Below are 18,192 nucleotides of genomic sequence, written 5' to 3' on the forward strand. Positions count from 1 at the left end.
GTTATGACTTGCTGTACAAAAATGATTTGTAATACTTGGTTTATTAAAATATCTTGCTTCATATTAATTAAAACAGAACCTGCAGTATTTAACATTATGTTACACAGAAGAGGTCTTTTTCAACATTCCATAATCATTACATTTTAAACATATGAAACATCACAAAATAAACATATAAACATTTACTTTCAAACAAATTCAATATGAATACGTTATCTACAATGCTTCAAAGCATATATACAAGACTGATCTACCATCACGGAGGAGATCAAAAATTTGAGATCTAAAAACCACACACAGCAATGAAGAAAGATGCCTCTTCAATACTGAAGTTGTTTCAATCTAAAAGAAAGAAAGAAAAGGAGGATAAACTAAATAGTCATATACATCATTCAGAATATTTAATAACTTGAGAAGTTAAACCTTAAATTAAGAAAGATCAATGACTTTGGATAGAAGCACTTTATCTCAGTGCTCAGCAAATACTCTTTCAAATTATCAGCTTGTACAATGAAGTCAAACTATTCTGTGTAAAATACACTCAAACACATTTTGGCTATCTATGTAATCAAAAATACCACCTTGCTTTTTAATACAAAAAGACAAATACTTAACTGAAGCTCAGCTCCAAAAAAATGGAAGACAGACTCCTTAGGAATCCTGACTTTTCCTGTTGGTACATTTCCACTCCACAAAATAGCTAGATGACAGTAATTTTGCCAGGACAGCTGGATGCAATACCTCAACCAACACATTCAGACCTCTCTGCCTGCTAATAGGAGGCTCAGCATAATCCAATGCAGTAACAGTTCCACATGAGATGACAGAGGCTTAAGATGACTATGATCTCAACCCGATGCAGTTAGTTTTAACTGCATTTCAAGTGTGGAGCAGAACAAAGTTTCAAACTGTTTTTTTCTTATTTTCACATCCCAGGTAGCACTGTGTTCAAGTCTCTCTCTATTCTCTATTTATATAAATAAACAACAGTTTAGATTTAGCAGAAACACACATGAAAAGCATCATTCTCCTTGCTGAAGTGCAGAATCATCCCAAGTATCAAAGCCATACAGTGAATCTATCTGGTCTCTTGGTGATTATCAACAAAATAAAGCTGACTTAAAACATTCTGGAGCAGACAACATTGCTTCCAACATTTCCAAGTAAAGACTGTAGACAAAGTCACGGAAATATGACTCACCATCTGCACTTCTTTAATTTTTAATTCCTTCAAAATATCATTCATCTGTAACCATAAACCCCATTAACTAGCACAGAGCTGTATTTAGAGCCTTTTATCTCTAGAGGCTTAAGACACTTGCAACATTTCCTCCCTTCATTAAACAAACTAACAGGCTTTATAAACATAGAGAGACCTGCTGATCCATATTTGCTATGAATAAGTTTACTGAACTGCAAACTCCTACGTTGAGGTTTCAGTTATATACACTGCAAAATTCACAAGTATTTCAGTCAACTTTCTACTTACCTTCTCAGAAGTTCTTTAGGTGACAGGTTTGTGGAATCTATATCACTAATGCTATCACTACTGTCTGTAGTATCTGAGCTGCTGTCCTTTTCTGACTTTTTATTCTTGTGTTTTCCTTTGGTTTTGTGTTTCCTGTGTTTCTTTTTCTGTAAAAAGAAAAACAATTCATTCTACTACAATTTTCATTTTGAAAGAGCTGGTTTCTTCTGAAAGGCACTAACAACAAAAAAGCACACATCCCTAAAAGTCAATTTCATTGCAGATTCCACATTCAATTGAAACGCTCAACAGTGACTTCTTTTTGGCACTATCTAGCCTGAGCTAAAAATTAAAAATAAATGCCAAAACTACTCATCTCTTTCCAACTCTTAAACCTCATCAAAATAGATGTTTGATTAGTAGTTTATATAGAAGTTGTGAATTATACACAGCTCTCAGAATATGCCTGACATCTTCAGCATAAAACATAATGTTTAATGTCTGTACTCACATTGTACAAATGGGAAAAGCAGCACCCTAGCTAAATAATGTCCTGTTTTCAAATTCTAGTCTGAGATCACCTGAGAAACCTCAGCTGTTCCAGTTCAGACACATTTGATTCATTTTCTACAGCATGGCATAAATCACAAGAAAATTTGATTGGTAGATCAAAAAACCAATAAACCAATTATTTTAATTAAATACCTTTTCCTTTTTATGCTTGTGATCCCTCTTAGTCTTGTGTTTCTCTCTGCTCTTTTTATGTTTTTCTTTCCTGCTAGGCCCTGGAGAAATTGCTGGCACCACTGTTTCTTGTTGCCATGTAGAGCCTAAAGTACAAAGCAAATGCAGAAACAAAAAATACAAATACAAACAGTAATGAAAAGGTCATTTTAATATTTAAATTCTACATTAATTTAATATGCTAATTTTTAAAAAGTTTTCAAACAGGTGTGAAATGTGTAAACTCCTAACTGCAATGTTCCCACTGTAACTAAACACCTTTTCAATCTGTTAATAAGGAAATTGTAATGCTCATCCTGTATCTCCATTACAGTTCATAAACCCTGCCTCTGTGGAACTACACCAAAGCAAGCACAGGCAAAAAGATTCCCACTAGTCCCTCACAGCTTGGTAACAAAGCGTGTGGACACGTTTGACACAGCACAGGCACTTAAGAGGCAAGGCACTGCTTCACAAACATTTACTGAAGATGTATGTATGATATTTCTCTTTAACGTGTAGAATTCATACGCTACAAGTCTACAGAACCTACCAGAAGAAAAAGACGGAGGCAACTTCGGTCCAAACTCCTCTGCATTATTCTGTTCCTGCTTCGAAGAAGGCAACGAAGAAACACCAGGCTCAGCTTTAACAGTCACAGTGTCTATGAAAAAAACAAAAAACTCATTTATTTGAAAGGAAATACTTCTTTCAAGAATTATCAGAGAAAGTTAAAGCAAATTGATCAGCATCCTTTATCTCCATGGACTGCCTGGGCCAACTGCATAGCTGACATCCTGAATGATTTCCACGTATTGCCTCTACTTGTGTTTGTTTGCTTTGTGTTTTCTTTTTTCTTTTTTTCTAACCAAAATAGACCTATTATACAAGTTAGTTCAGAATATAGCACTGTCCTAGCAGTCCCAGAAGTACTTGATTCATAAAGGAAGCTTTTACAAGATGCTTATAAAAATAGGCATGCATTAAGAACTACCTTGTATGTTAGATGAAGAACTATCAAGCAGACCAGCTTGTCCGGTGGTTTCTGAATCTACTACTGAAGTAGAAGGCTGCTGTTCTTCATCACTCTCTTCCTCAGAGGAAGATTTTTCATCTGAGGAACTCACAAAGATGGCCTTAAATAAGTCCATGGACGGTCTGCTTTCTTCTTCCTGTTCCTGATCCTTATTCTCATTATCTACCTGCAAAGCAGTGTAACAAACCACATTTAGACACCTAAAGAAATTAAAATCCCTCTCTGATCAGTTAAGCAATATAATAATTTCAAATATGCTGGGATGTATTGACTGAAAAATCAAACATCACATAACATAAGCTTCATCACATCAACAAACACATCACAAACACATAAGTTTACAATCTTAGTAATTCTTAGTTCTATCTACTGGAGCACTGCTAAGCTCAGTTTCCTGTAAAGAGTGCTGAAATTTGTGCTCCATGCACAATTGAAAGCAGATTCCAAATTATTATAAATTCTAATTCATTACTTCAAACTTTACTTACACACCAGAGTAAATTTATTAAAAAGGAAAACATTACCTGTCTCTACAAAGTATGCATCCTCCTTCTTAAAGCAGAAGACACATATATATCCTGTGCCTGTGAGCAAAGTGGATGCACTGAACTTAACTCCCAGACTGTGAGTGACATTTTATCTATCCCTAAGCTGTTACTTCAAGTACAGCCATACTTACTATCCTTGTAAACTGTGGAAGTTTCACAGCTCAGATTTATAACCTCAAAATTTTTCCAAAAGCAATCTCACTTTCTTTTTCCTTACCCTGAGTTGGCCCTTTGGCAAACTAACTTTTATTAAACCAATTCACACAGTACACAACATTATTTCCAAGGTTCAGTCATTCTCCTTTATACTCCAACACCACTAAGAACCCACCTCGCTGGGAAGTGTTTCAGCTGCCTTTGTTCCACTTTCTTCTGTTGTTGGCACTGCTGGCTTCTGCAGAAGATCAGCTTTTGATCTGGCAAGACTAATGAATTCACTGATAGAATCTTTTTTCTCCTTCTCTTTATCTGATACATCCCATCTTGAAGGTTTCTTTGGTTCTAAGAAAGTCCCAAACATTCAAATCACTCACATGTCAAATTCTACTGCATTTCATGACCTACTTGATTTTAATTTAGTCTGCTTCTTCAGACTGATTTGATTTTTCTAGGTCTCCTAGGTGGAATAAATTAACACCATCTCACTGACTTCAGCTTTTATGTTTGAATGGAATGTATTGGATATATTCATTATTTTTGATTTTTATACCGGTTTTTCTTTTATGAAAAAAAATCTCAGATGGATAAATTCATTCTCTGTAACAAAGACAACCATTTTCATTTCATTTTCATTACTTCACAGCTACGTAATTAAAAAAAAAAAAAAACTGACTTACTGCTCACACTGTTATTCTCCTGTTTTCTTTCATTTGTTTCCTGTGTAACAGATGTAGTAGGCTCAGACAGAGTTAAGAAATTAAATACAGAATACTTGTCCCTCTTCACTTTTGGTAAACCAACAATGGAAGACCTGCAGGGAAGTTTTTTTTTTTTTTAAACACTGTTTTCCATGCACAAATTAACTACAACAAACTACAGTAATACTTAAAATATTATTTTGTCAGAAGTTATTTTACTACGCTTCATAAGGCCAATTAAAACACTAGGAGAGTCTATCACACATCTATTACAACACAAAAAGAAAACATCAAGCCAGATTTTTTCCACATTAATATAAAAACTCAGGATTCCCAAGGAGTGTTCAAAAATTTAAGAATTTCTTAATTAATCATCTTACTCAGGATATGGATCAGGAACATTAAATCTTTTGCACAACAGCTTTTCAGGGTGCCATTCAAACTTGTCTCTTGTGAGTTTGCCAAACATCTTCATCTTCACAGCAGATTCCTTATCATCAATATCATTCTGAAAAAGTCAAACACGGTCTGCTAGATAACTAACAACTTGGTGAATTAACTATTACTGTTGTCATATTAACATGACAGATAAACATTTCAGCACAGTTTAACAGATCACTGCTTTACATGCATCAAGTCTTTTCAAAGTTTACTTAACAGGCAACAAAGCATTACTGACATACTGACAAAAGAGTTTTAAAGAAAAATACTTTTGTAAAGCAGTGTTAAAGTAATAAATGTAGCTCCGAAGTACTGAAGTACTGTGACAACATATACCTCCTGGTCCCGGGGAACTTCAACTTTGTCAGCATCATCTTCATATTTGGCCCGGGTAAACCTGGATGCCAGCGCCGAGTTGGAGGACTTGTAGAACATCGCTGCACGGAAGAATTCCTCTTGTTCTCTCCCTCGTTCCCATTCAGTCATGCTTGGGTCTAAGTAGCGCTCCAACGTATCTGCTGTAAGGTAAAGAAGTAAATAGTGGAGGCATGAAACCTTACCTAAGTTTGATGCTTTTCAAGAAAAAGAAAGAAAAAAAAAAAAGGCAATCAACCCTGCAAGTATTTCATGAATATTTATTTTAAAGATAGTATTAATCTCAACTGCATTTTTCCTTGACAAGTAGAGAGTTTTTCACAACAGCAAGAATGATTTGCTAAATGCAAGATAGATGTTTTAAACAATTTTACTTGTAATGCTGACTCTTTACTTGTTGCTTTTTAATACTTCATTTATTTAATAGGTGTTTAAATTCAAAGCTTCATCAAATAATTAAAACATAGAGGAAGCAAAAACAAAAAATACTCTTTCAGAGAAAACTAAAAGTGTCAGGATTTCTCCCTTCAGTTACCTTTTTCTCCTTGTTTAAGGCTTTTCACAAAACTTTCATATCTTTTTTGTTTTTCTGGATCTCTTGCAAATGGCTTGAAGTCACTAGAACCAGCATTTGCTAACATTTGTCCCCCCAACAACATTTGCCATTTATGAGAAACATCATTTGGGGAGGCTGGCTGGAATCTGCTATTTCGGGGCTGCTGAGGCAACATTTTTGCTTTCATTTGTTGTTCGGATGCTTGTTTTACTTCTTTGAGTCTTTCTCTGTCTTTTTCAGACAGGTATTCCAAAACAGAAGGAGCTGGACCTATGAACCAGAAGAAGTGAGAGATAAGTGAAAAGGAAGAATTAGTTCAACTATTTCTGACATTTCAGTGGAGTAGAAAGCCTGTGTATACACAGAAAATGCTCTTCTGCAACACAATATAATGGCAGAAATAGCAGATGGATACTATTGGTCACTACTTCATCTTTTAGGCTATTTGCACATATTTATATTGCTTCATAATTTTTATTATTGTATATAACAACACAAGTAAAATGTACAAGTTACATTAGAACAATGTTCAAGTCTGGACCAAATTTTTACTGCTATAGGAACAAATTGTGGAGCTAAAGAAGCAGGAAAGGCACAACTGTATGTATCAATACCTTTCAGAACAGTCTCTCCTAGTTGTTCCCCCCTCTGAGACGCATTCAATGCATGCCTGCCCTGTTGTGCGGCGTCACTCCCCAGTTTTCCAGTTGATTCTTCTAACACCTTTTGCAAATGGCAGTTCTCATTCCCAGCTGCTATTACAGGCCGAAAGTAATGGACTGGTCTGTAATTTCGTGGCAGATGAGGTGGCAGATAAATCTTTACAGAGTAGTGGAAAACAAAACAAAACAAAACAACCACAAGAGCGAGATAAAACTTGGTATTAAACTTTTAGAAATGGGATTGAGAAATGTAACCTCAAACTAAAAACTCCTCAATTTACAAGTAACAGTAGAAAGAGATACCACATTCTTTCAGACTGAATCAGTGAGTGGCACTGTAAAACAAACTTCTGGAACAAATTGTTGTTCTCAGTACACATTAGTTATGCAAAATAGAAAAACGTGCACATCAAGCAGCAGCAAAAATTCAGCAGTCTTAATATCATTGCTTTGTTTGAGAATATGTGCTTCTGATTATATTTTTAAAAACAGAAGTCTCATATGATTTGCTCAATTAAACTGTTGTGTACTTCTGTGCTTAATGTATTTTCCTGTCTTTCATCAGAGTTCTTTTTCTCCATTCTTCATGCAAGCTATGACTTCAAAGATTACCCCTCTGCCTCTTATAGAATGCAATTTTCTATACCATACAAATGTTCTTCCTTTCTGCATCAGCAAAAGCACCTTGTCACACAACTCTGATAATCATTCTAATTTATGGAAACACTCATGGCATACAAGATGCAAAGCAAAGAATCAGGTTGATAAACTAGCTTGTCATCAAAAACAATGAAGGAGACAAAGTGTGCAGCCTGATTTGTACAAAAAAATGGACGTTACAGCTGAAAGATGTAAAACCAGATGTACATTTTTATTGTGAAGTTAAATCAAATTATTCTTCCAACTTCCTGCAAAATAACAGTGAATGCATTTGTTCAAAGTCTGAACATGGGCAAAATTTAAATTTATCCAGTAGTTTGACATTTTTGTTTAGTCAGAAATCTTTATTGCTTATTAGAAGTTCCATTTTGAAGAACTTAAAAAAGTATCACACCACAGTAAAATCCATACATTTCACATGTCAATTTTGCTTTGAATGTTATTCTTACTGCAAAAATGTCATTATATGCTTACCTTGTTTGGAGCTGATGGCTTTGATGCCAAGGAAAAGCCATCCAAGATTTTGCCTATATATTTCACTTCTGTTTCTGACCCTGCAAAAATAGTCACAGAGCTGGTCAATATTCAAAATACACACGTTTTGTAAAAACACTTCTTTGAATATTTTACATTTTGCAGAACATTTCATGGAAAGTAATTGAATGTGGCTACAAGGGAGACAACAGCACCATTACTCGCACGTCTAATATCACAAGTGCAATTAACTGCACACAGCAAACATTAGGAGTTGCTTTAGAAAACACTTAAGTATTCCATGCACTTAAAAGGTTCACCACAAATAGAGCATTATCAAGATAAAGTTTACAAATATTGTCATCTGAAAATAAGCAAGTCTATCTAAAAAAAATCTATTTACAAGTACTGGGTCATATTTGCAGCCATACTTCATAATAATCTCTTTCTTCAATGCAATTCAATACTGTATTTCATGAGCAGCACATATAGTCCCTTCTCAAAATGTAATTTGCACACTTAATCTAAATTGGCATTAGTGGAAAATTAAAATAATTATTTCCAGAATTAGAACACACAGATATTCCAAGAAGTCTAGGACGAAGCTACGGATATCACAGCTACAAGATAGCAATCTACTAGAAGCTTCTGCAAAGATGGGTATGTTTTAAATACAAATCACACTGACCCCATAGAACTACAGTTCTTACTTTTTTTCGATCTATACTCCTTAGGTGCTGTCCAGCCATACAAGCCATCTCCAGGTTCTTCATCTTTTAGAACCGTATCATATTTTGACAATGTTTCAGTTGCATAAATATCATCATCTTCCTCCTCTAAAGCTCCTACACCAAAAGCCTACAATATATTTCAAACGAAAGCAATGAGAACTCAAAAATGTGAAAATAGCATTTTAAGTCACTTGTTGGAACGCATCTATGTCAGATGGTATGATGGTACCTTACCATGTACAGTATGTAAGATGCCCAATGCATATTGGGAAAAAATGTACTCCACACAAAAAAACAAGTGGTCCCAAGTGGGGGATGAGAGGTGTGGGGGAGGAAGCACAAATATTCTACTTGTTTCAGCCCATTCAGAAGGACGAACAATAAGCTGGGTCTGTACGAGGCAAGGACAGCAGCCTAATTCTAGTGGTCAAATTTGAGTCTGATTAAATGCAGGTAAAATTACTGAGGGGGAAAAAAGGCATGAAAATTAATGAAGTGTAATCCTCAAAATTATATAAACTGACCAAGCTCTTTCTACATAAGAACTACAAATACAACAGGAGAAAGTAAAACCCCTGACAGATTCAATACCACTGAAAGAATTCAGTAAAACTGAAGAAGGAAAAAAAAACTAAAATCATATTCAATATCAACTTTCTTCAGTCAAAGTAACACAAGAATTTTCTCAGTTCAGTCAGTCAGCCAGCTATTTTCACCCCACTGCCTTTTAAAGCACTGACAAAAGAAAACAGTTAAAGAGATATAAGGTTTTGTTTAATATGAAGATACAGACAAGTTAAACAACAGGAAGAAGGCAGACTCCTAAACGTGTTTTCAAACCACAACTAAGCTTCCTTACAGTAAATTTACAATGATTAGGTCCCACTCTCACTACATTTTAGATTTTATCACACTACTAATAAAATACCTGAAACAATATCTTACCTGGCCTGTGATTCCTAGTTTTCTTTGTCTATTGTTTCTCACATCAACGATTAAATTACTTGAATCTTCAGAATCAGCTGCAAACAGATTAAGGTGCTCTCTTCCAGATGCACCAAACAAAGCTTGTGAGGGGTCCAAACCCTTATAGCCAAGTCCGTGGACATTCTCTTTTGGAGTCAAATCTACAGGCATTACATCTTTTGGTGCAAACGTCACATTTTCTGGCTGGTATTCATCCTCTTCATCCTTGTACAAAATAAAAGTATGTAAGAACAACAACAAAGTTTTGTGTATGTGGCTGTTACAACATCTAGTTAATATGAGACTAGGTAAGTCCGAGTTTCTGTAACTATATATTAAATTATCTATGAACAACACTTGATCAATTAACAAAAGAATAAATGTAGTTACATTTTCCATAATAAACGCAGTAAATATTTATGAACACTTTAACAAAACTTTAAACTGTGTGTTAAAGTTCAACTTAAAATACTTAAAAATATAAAAAGCTTCTTATAAAGGGTGTTAACACACATAAGTTATTTATACATAAGTTAATAAATAACTTGTGTCTGCACAATACCTCGGAACCTTCCGACAGCCCGGGTGGTAATGCACAGCCATATATTTTCACATCAGGGTCTGTAACAGACACAACAGCATCAGTGTTAATTTAAAGTATTTTAAATAAATTAAAATAAAGCTTGCTACTAAATTTCTCTAAGATTAAATAAACAGATTAAATAAAAGGAAGGAAGAAGATGAGCTTTCTAATGGGTGTGTGAATGCTAGCTTTCTACAACTGAGTTCAGGCACCTCAGTGAACTTACCAGGCTTCTGCCTACGTGGCTTTCTCTTGACTCGTGGTCCAATTCCTTGTCCTTCTTTCCAGCCCATTTTTCGCAACAGTTCAACCCCAATTGTTATTCTAAGAAACAAAATAAAGCAAAAATAAAAAACTGAAGTCACAATTCCAACATTCCTTGAAATCTAACAGCAAATCAAACCAATTGAAAGTTTGCTTTTGTACCATACTTTCAATTAAAATCTGAATGCATCAACGTTTGCATATATTCTGCATCGGTTGTAGGCGTGTGCCTGGCACAAGTCTGCACATGCAACAACATCCACAAGGAGGCCTCTCTGGAAAGGTAACACTGCAGATCTTGCAGGCTCTTTCATGAGTTAGTCTAGTCAATTGCTTCTCTTATCAATGCACTCGTATGCAAAAGGAATTTTTAAGCTAACTTTTATTTAAACCTACTTACTTTGACGGTCCTATTAAATCATCAAACGCACTAGTTCCAGGAATGGCAGCAACTACTCCTGCAATCTGTCTAGCTTTCTCTTTTATTCTGTCCTTAGCTTTGGATGCAAAATCATCTGTGGTTGTAATATCTTTTGGGGCTATCCCAAATTCACTAAGATCCTAGAAAAGACAGGCAAAACAGAAAAATTACATTAGAAAATGTTTTCCTCAAAATACTTACTGTAACAATAAAGGAAAGAAAACAGGGTGCAAACCTTAATTGGCAACATTTTAAGACATTTATATGGTTGATTTCTGTGTAACTTGAATGGTCATACTTAAAACAGCTTTGAAAGTATTTGGATTTCCTGATAAGAGGAAATGAAAGATATTGGGTTTTTTTTAATATTGAGATTATATGAACTTCCTAAGTGAATCTGTTAAATATCCTATAGAATCTAGAAGTATAACAACATACACATGAAATAATTTTAAGGTTACCACAATTTTTGCTGTTTAAATTATTTTTTTCATGGCCTGAAAAACTTACAATCATGGCAACAACTTCCAAAAAGGATTTATTTCTTTCCAAATTTACCTCCTCATCCATGAAGTCTTCTGGTCCAAGAACAGTTCTGTCTGCTCTCTTCTGCCGTGATGATATAAAAGCTGAGGGCGTCCATCCTTTAAAGAAGGCAAAGTAAGGGACATCTAAAGTAAGGGACTGCAAACTACAACATAGCATCTGAAAACAATTCAAACATTTGAATCTTACACCTAAAGGATACAACAAGAGAACATTCACGTAGCTGCAGTCTGAGAAGCAAAGTTTAAGTATCTCCAAAAATTATGTTCCAATTATTTACATAATAACAAACAGCAGGGGAAAAAATGATTAATAACATTTCTTTTCACTGATGGTTCGCTGACATTACAGTCATCAAGCAACTCCTCCTAGCTGACAGAGAAGTATCTCGTATCTCACCTTCCTTAGTGCCAACAGTGTTAAAGTATCCAGCAGAGAAGCCACCAGTAAATGCTCCATGAAAACGCTGATATCTCCCCTTTGCATCTTTAACAGTCTGCTCTTGAAGAGGAACTGGCTTCTTAATTCGTTCACCTACAAGGAGATAAATCAGAAAGCAAGTCATAACACCACATAAAGAACGGAATCTCTACTTGGTCCAGAAGCTATTTCTTCCCTTGCAATTAAGAACAGGACTGAATAGCACCTATCCTGAAGTAGAAAGCATCAGCATCACTTACTCCCACTCTACTTTATGTATTTGCGCACGCTGTTGACATACACTGACAGAAAAAGCATCAAGTGTTCAAATAGAAAACCTAAATGCTTACTAGTTCTGTGCACGTTCCTTTTTCTACAATCAGACTAATAGATTACCAGTCTGCTTAACAACACTTCTGATCTGTAAACGTTTCCCCTGTTTGTGACAGACACTTCAGAACGATTTACAAACCATTAGAAAGCTTTAAATACCACCCAGATTCTCCTTAATGTTGACAAGTTAACTATGCAACTTTTTTATATAAAGTTTTTATATAAGAGCAAAAAAATCCTACTACTACAAATTTTCAACAGAATCAGTTATTCCACTGACAAAACACAATGCTTGAAACACATTCCATTCATAAAGAGAAACTAGTGAAGCTCACACCAAACCTTCTGAAGGATGAAGGCTTTGTGCTGATAACAAACTCACACACTCACAAGGCCCAATTCTCCTCTCATATAATCTCAGTCAGGCATGTGACACCATTATCACCATTTACTGAGAACTGAGGAGTTCCTGCCTTGGCAAAAAATAACGTGTAATACTGCTGTTTCTCTAAGGTCCACCAAAACTGTCACTCCCAGATCCTGTTAAAGAAAGTCCTCTCTTCACACAGCAGCTCCTGCTTTCCAGCCCCTGATAGGCAACAAAACCTCTCTTTACCGTCAGGCAGACAGCTCCCAAGCTCCACTGGTTGGCTGTTTGCTTAAGAACGTCCCGGGTGGCACAGAACTCCTGGAACTCCAAACGCAGTCGGAGGTTTTTCCACACGCAAGCTCCCTGCAGCTCGGCCCGCAGCCCGGCAGTAACGTTAGTTAAGAGGTAGAGGCTCTGAGCCCACAGCTGTGCACAGGTGCTCGGGCAACGCTCAGTCTGTGCCGCGAATACAACACGGCCACGGAACCGCACACGGCTTACAAGTTATGGTAAAGGCCTGAGTAAGGGACAGACTCAGGCGGGGACAGGGGCCCTGCGCGGGCAGCACGGCCGCTCCCAGCCCTGGGCCGGGCTGCTTTATTTCGGCAGGCCGCTCCTCCGGGACACCCGGACACCCTCACCGCAGCGCGGGCCAAAAAGGCGGAATAGTCCAGGCGAGCTGGCCGGGCTCCCTTACCTTCCTGCAGGGGCTGCAGCGCCGTCCCGTAGTTCACCAGATCCTCCTCGCCGTCGCTAGAGTCCGCCGCCATCTTGCCGCGACGGCGGCTCGCGCGGGACAGCGCGGGGTCACGTGAGTTGCTGGGCCGGCCGCCGCTCAGCGCCGCGCCGCGAGGCCGGCCTTGGCCACGCGGGGTCCCCAGTGAGCGCCAAAAGGAATTTCCCGAGCGGGACGCTGTGTGGAAGCAGAGGCAGCGCTCTGCGCGGTGACTTTGGCAATTAATACCGCTAAATAAAGGCATACGCTTTGCATTCACACCTCTGTGAGAGGCACCTCACAAGGGAAGCTTTCATTCAACACATTTTGTATCAGAACAAATAAATACCTGTCAGTTATGAACCAAGCGTTCCAAACCGACGTTCTAATTTTGCGTTCCCCACTATTACCTGCACTCATATGGCAGTTGTGATTCGTTTGATTTCTCCACCTTCCAGTTTTCTGTCAGACTCAGATTCACTCAACGTTTTATAATTAGAAAAAAAAATTAACACGTTCACACGAAAGATACACGGTGCTTCATCCTATGAAGTAGCGCCAGGCTCCATCCAGAACTTCTTCCAGCCGAGACCACCAGTTTATTGAATTCCTTCGAACTAAATCACAACACAGCTGTAGGGGACTCACGGATAAGACTTCTTTAAGCTTAGCGGTGCACTCTGTAATCCAGCCTTTGTGTTTGTTTGTACGCACAGAACTGGTTTCTTCCAAAGTGAAACTTCCCCAGTTTCATGTGGTTTCAGCTTTCCATAGGAAATATTTACCCAGTTGTATGCAAATAGAGGGCACTCAGTTATTGAGGTCTGGGATTGGCTCAAAAACAACTCGGTGGAACCACAGGCATTTATCTACGTGCATTACCTTTCCTCATCGTTACTAATTAGTAGGCAGTTATCCTAGAGCACATAGTGCAAAATGAGTTGTTAGCACAGTTGCTTTTTCTTTTTGTTTGGGAAATAATTGCTGCTAAATAGTCAAGTCTGAGGGATTTGGATGCACATGCTTAAGTAAACTTTGGTGGTTTTTTTTTGTTTTTTTTTTTTGCACAGTGTTAACAGAAAATCTTTTGAGTGTTTTGTCTAAGTTCAAAGAGATCGGGTAATCAAATCTCGGAGGTTTTTTTTCCCTTTAAAGCTCTTAACAGATTAGAAATAGTTTCGCATTATAGTGGTATTTCCTTTCCATGGTAAACTATGTCTCCAATTTGCATTTGTTAAAGCAGGTGACTGTTGCTATCTGTAGCTGATGCAAGTGACTTTTGGTAATGCAACTAAAATTTGTGTAGGTTTGAGCAGTTTATGTTTGAAAAATTAATATATATATATTTTTCAATATTTGAGTGGTGAAAAAAACAAAACAGCATTTTAAAATGAAAGCTCAAAGCCAGTACACGTAAAGCTGAATTTGGGCTCCTAACCTCTGATGGAGATCGGGTTTTATTTTCTAATATGTTTTCAGCATGTTTTTTAATTAGTTCATCAAGGAGGAACCACAAACATTACTTCCCATACCCTCTGTAATGTTCTGTACTCTTTAACAGCAGTCCCTCAAATAGGTAAGTTATTATTGATTAGTTTTAAGTTACCTGATCACTGCTACTAGAGACTGAAACCAGCATAATCCATGTACAAACGTAGAAAACAAAATTTTGATTCTTCTACAAATTAAAAAAATAAAAATAAAAAAAGAATATATAAGAAGTTCAAAACAATATTAAATAGACTACGTGTTTACTATTCAAAACAGGGCAAGAGACAAATGACTTCACTGCTAACTTATCTTGGGTCAATGGGAATAACACTCATCCTAATATCCATCCTAGCAGCACACAGCTATGTATCATTTCAGGAAACAGATGCACAAAGTACAGGCCCTGAGGAGTTAAGCTTTTACAAAGTTTACAAAGCTTATTTTAATATTCTCAGGAATGAACAAACAACAGCAACAAAGGAGATAATGCATATGGTCCTTAAATAAACTGATTTTTACCTTGGGGTTTCAGATAAAGGCAAGGCATTATCTGGAACAAGTGGTGATAATTTTGCCCATGTCTAACCTTACATTATTTATCACATCTCACTGAAACTACAATGTATCATTTTAAATATGATAAAGCTCTAGTTAACCCATGTAACTCTTGAAGCAGTGAAATGCTGCACCTGCAGCCAATTGTATTACAGACTTCCACTGAATTTGCATAGCACTTTTTGTACCGTTTGGTATCACTCTGTAGATTTCTTGGTTAGGAAAACTTGGGGCACTAGTTCCTTGCCATTCCTGTCTGGTCACCTTTCAATTCTTCTGTCATAAAATGCAGAAGGGCTTCTTTTGTTTAAGAGAAGTCCTTCCACTCTTTAGTCTCAAAACTTTACAGTTTGAAGAACTCCTACATCTGGTAAATTTTAACAGTCTTTGATGACACAGACATCACTATTACCACTGTGCTCCCATGCCTGTTCTCACCATTTTTTTTTTTTCCTCTTTCTTTTGACAAATATGGCTCTGCAGAGAACTGAGTGAGAAACAAAAATCAGTTTAAGAGACCTTTTTCTCTCTCCTCACCTAAAACGTCCCTACTGTACCTGGACGTTCCCTTACTACAGAGCTACAATCTTCAAAAATGAAGAACTCGACAACTGTAAAGTTACAGACTGCCAGGGATGCTGACAAAATCTTTTTTGCTCTCAGCAAAATATTTAATACGAAACATGAATATTTAATATTCCAAGCCAACAACTGAGGGAGCAATGAACAACTATGTGATCTGCCCAGAATTCAAGAATCTACCTGACAAACAGCACAGTGTTGGAAGCATACTTCTCTCTTCACACGGTATCATTCTGATGTGCTTTTGTTGATAAGCCTCCCTGTCTGTCTGGGACAAAAACTGCCTCTGAAGCACCTGTTACCATACTGCAGCCACAATGTTTGTAGTCACAAGAAAAACAAAAAGTTCACTTCCCACAGAGTAGTATTGTTCTTACAAAGGCAAATGAGATTCAGATCTTCAGTGTACAACTGCATCAACACAAGTCACGGCAGGAAATGAATTTCCCAAATTGAGACCCCTTCCTACTGGTCAAAGAGAAATATAAGGACTAAAACAAGGACTGGAATTTCATATATTCACTTTTTTTAAGATGAGGGAGGGCAAGGACAGGACTGACTGAGCGAGCAGAATTACACAAACACGATAGAAACACGGCACGTAACGTGTACATATATACTGATATATACACCATCGTGTATGTATCTACGCATACTACCGTGTGTCTGTGGTAAGCCTATTCCAATTCTGACCTCTCTCTCACCTTGACTTCTGTGGGACAAAAACTGGGAAAACTCCAGCTCTGCCTTTCAATGCCTGTTTTCAATGCAGTCATTGTTTGCTTCACCTGGCTGGTTTATCTGCGAAAATGCAGAAAGCCTGAAGCACAGAGTTCTGGAAAACAAAGAGAGAGATTTGATGCAGAGATAACATCAGTTGCTTTCAGCTTCAGTATTTTAGGCACAGCACACTGATGCAAATCCTTGAGCATCTGGTAAAAAATGCTTCCTCAGAGACAGTGCCATGTCCTGTGCACCAGTCCACTGAATTTGGTCTTCTAAGCTTACTGATGCCAACCAAACATCTGCCTCTGCGGATCCCTTTTTCTGAGTGCATGAGTTACTGATTCCCAGCCTGTTATTGCTCAATCTCTACAATGCAGGAAACCAAACCCTCTGATTAATACAATTGTGAGAAACTGAGAAAGTCTGTGGTATGAACCCACCTCTATTTCAGAATTCTAATAGCAACCAAAGAGCTACTGGAAACAAGTTATTTAACCAAATGCTTAGAAGAGTAGGGACATGTTTTCTGAGATAAATCAGTTTTTGGAACGTTCTAAGCTGCAATTTACATTCCAGGGTCATGGAGTGCTCCTACTCCATCATTACACAGCTCAGCTCTAAATACTGAGACCATGCAATCAGCATGTCTTCTGAAAAAAATCGTATTCTCTAAGAGGAGCAATCCGTAGACAGACAAAACTTACTGAGACTTACTTAGAAATACGAGATAAATCCTGACAGTCGTGAAGTACTCTTATCAAAGAGAGGGCAAGGCACAGTCTGATCTGGCAGTTCTGAAGGTGTTGGAAGATATTCTCAGGGTGCTCACCAGGGGGGAGGAAGCCTGTAAGAGCTATCTCAGATTCTTGAATTTGCTGGAAAATTTCAGTGTGTGTAATGCTGCTGACTTTGTTTCATTCCAAGTATCCACCAGCAACTGACAAAGGCTGCAGTCTGCAGTCTGTCACCGATCGCAACCAGTACTTAACTTCGGTACCATTCTCTGCAGAAACGTATGCAAATTAGTGCTTTCCACACACCGCAGTCATGATCGCTTGTCTCACTGTTAACCATCTGACCCTTTAACCAGGCTACAAACTCTTACGACTAAGCTGGAGTAACAGCGATACCCTTCATGTTGAGTCCAATTTCAATAAACCCAGCAGAAGCAGTGCCGACTGCCCGGCTGCATCAGCACATCTGACAATTTGCTAATTTTTCTCTCATTGATATTAATTTCAACTACGTTGACTTATTTTGGTAAGATTAAGTTTTTCAAATATTTTTCTTTGTTAGGTCAGTGCATTTTCTAACAATGGAAATAACACTTTAAAACGAGATTGAGGGAAGTTAATCTACTTTCCCATTTCGCCCAGTATTTTTAGAATTAATGGGGGGGGGAAAAAAAGTAAAAGGTACAGCGGTGGGAGCATATGCTGTGGGGAAGAATAAAATTCAGCCGGCCTCAAGGGAGCCAACATGGTGTCGCTGGATCCCAATCTCTGAACTGCTGGCTCTTGTGCTCTTCCTTCTAACAGCAGCGGGCGCAGCTCAGCCGCAGCGCTCTGCTCAGCTCCCTGCTGACACCCGCACTTTCAAAGGGAGTTTTTGGGAACTCGGGATGTAATCCCAAAGATATTTCTCTTTGACAGGGAAAGGTTATGTTTGCAGACACCTTCCTGGCTCCTG

General features: G+C 37.6%; 1 protein-coding gene across 2 annotated transcripts; it reads right to left on the bottom strand.

The window, feature by feature from the left end:
- Positions 1-22: 22 nt before the first annotated feature.
- Positions 23-13,287, bottom strand: GPATCH1 (G-patch domain containing 1). 2 transcript variants are annotated; one of them, XM_048958788.1, is made up of 20 exons: positions 13,132-13,287; positions 11,711-11,845; positions 11,324-11,409; positions 10,745-10,905; positions 10,307-10,404; positions 10,060-10,118; positions 9,477-9,722; positions 8,511-8,658; positions 7,801-7,880; positions 6,619-6,823; positions 5,984-6,274; positions 5,410-5,588; positions 5,013-5,140; positions 4,612-4,745; positions 4,107-4,276; positions 3,186-3,393; positions 2,745-2,855; positions 2,174-2,298; positions 1,490-1,635; positions 23-342 (listed from the first exon to the last, which is right to left on the bottom strand). In XM_048958788.1, exons 1-20 carry the CDS (start codon positions 13,202-13,204, stop codon positions 321-323), a joined length of 2,805 nt encoding a protein of 934 aa, XP_048814745.1. In that variant the 5' UTR covers positions 13,205-13,287; the 3' UTR covers positions 23-320. The 2 variants fall into 2 exon arrangements, with proteins under 2 accessions (XP_048814745.1, XP_048814744.1); XM_048958787.1 differs by having other exon boundaries at positions 5,410-5,591; positions 13,132-13,285.
- Positions 13,288-18,192: the final 4,905 nt, after the last annotated feature.

The sequence above is a fragment of the Lagopus muta genome, chromosome 12 (genome assembly GCF_023343835.1).
Source record: "Lagopus muta isolate bLagMut1 chromosome 12, bLagMut1 primary, whole genome shotgun sequence".
Taxonomy (NCBI): Eukaryota; Metazoa; Chordata; class Aves; order Galliformes; family Phasianidae; genus Lagopus; species Lagopus muta.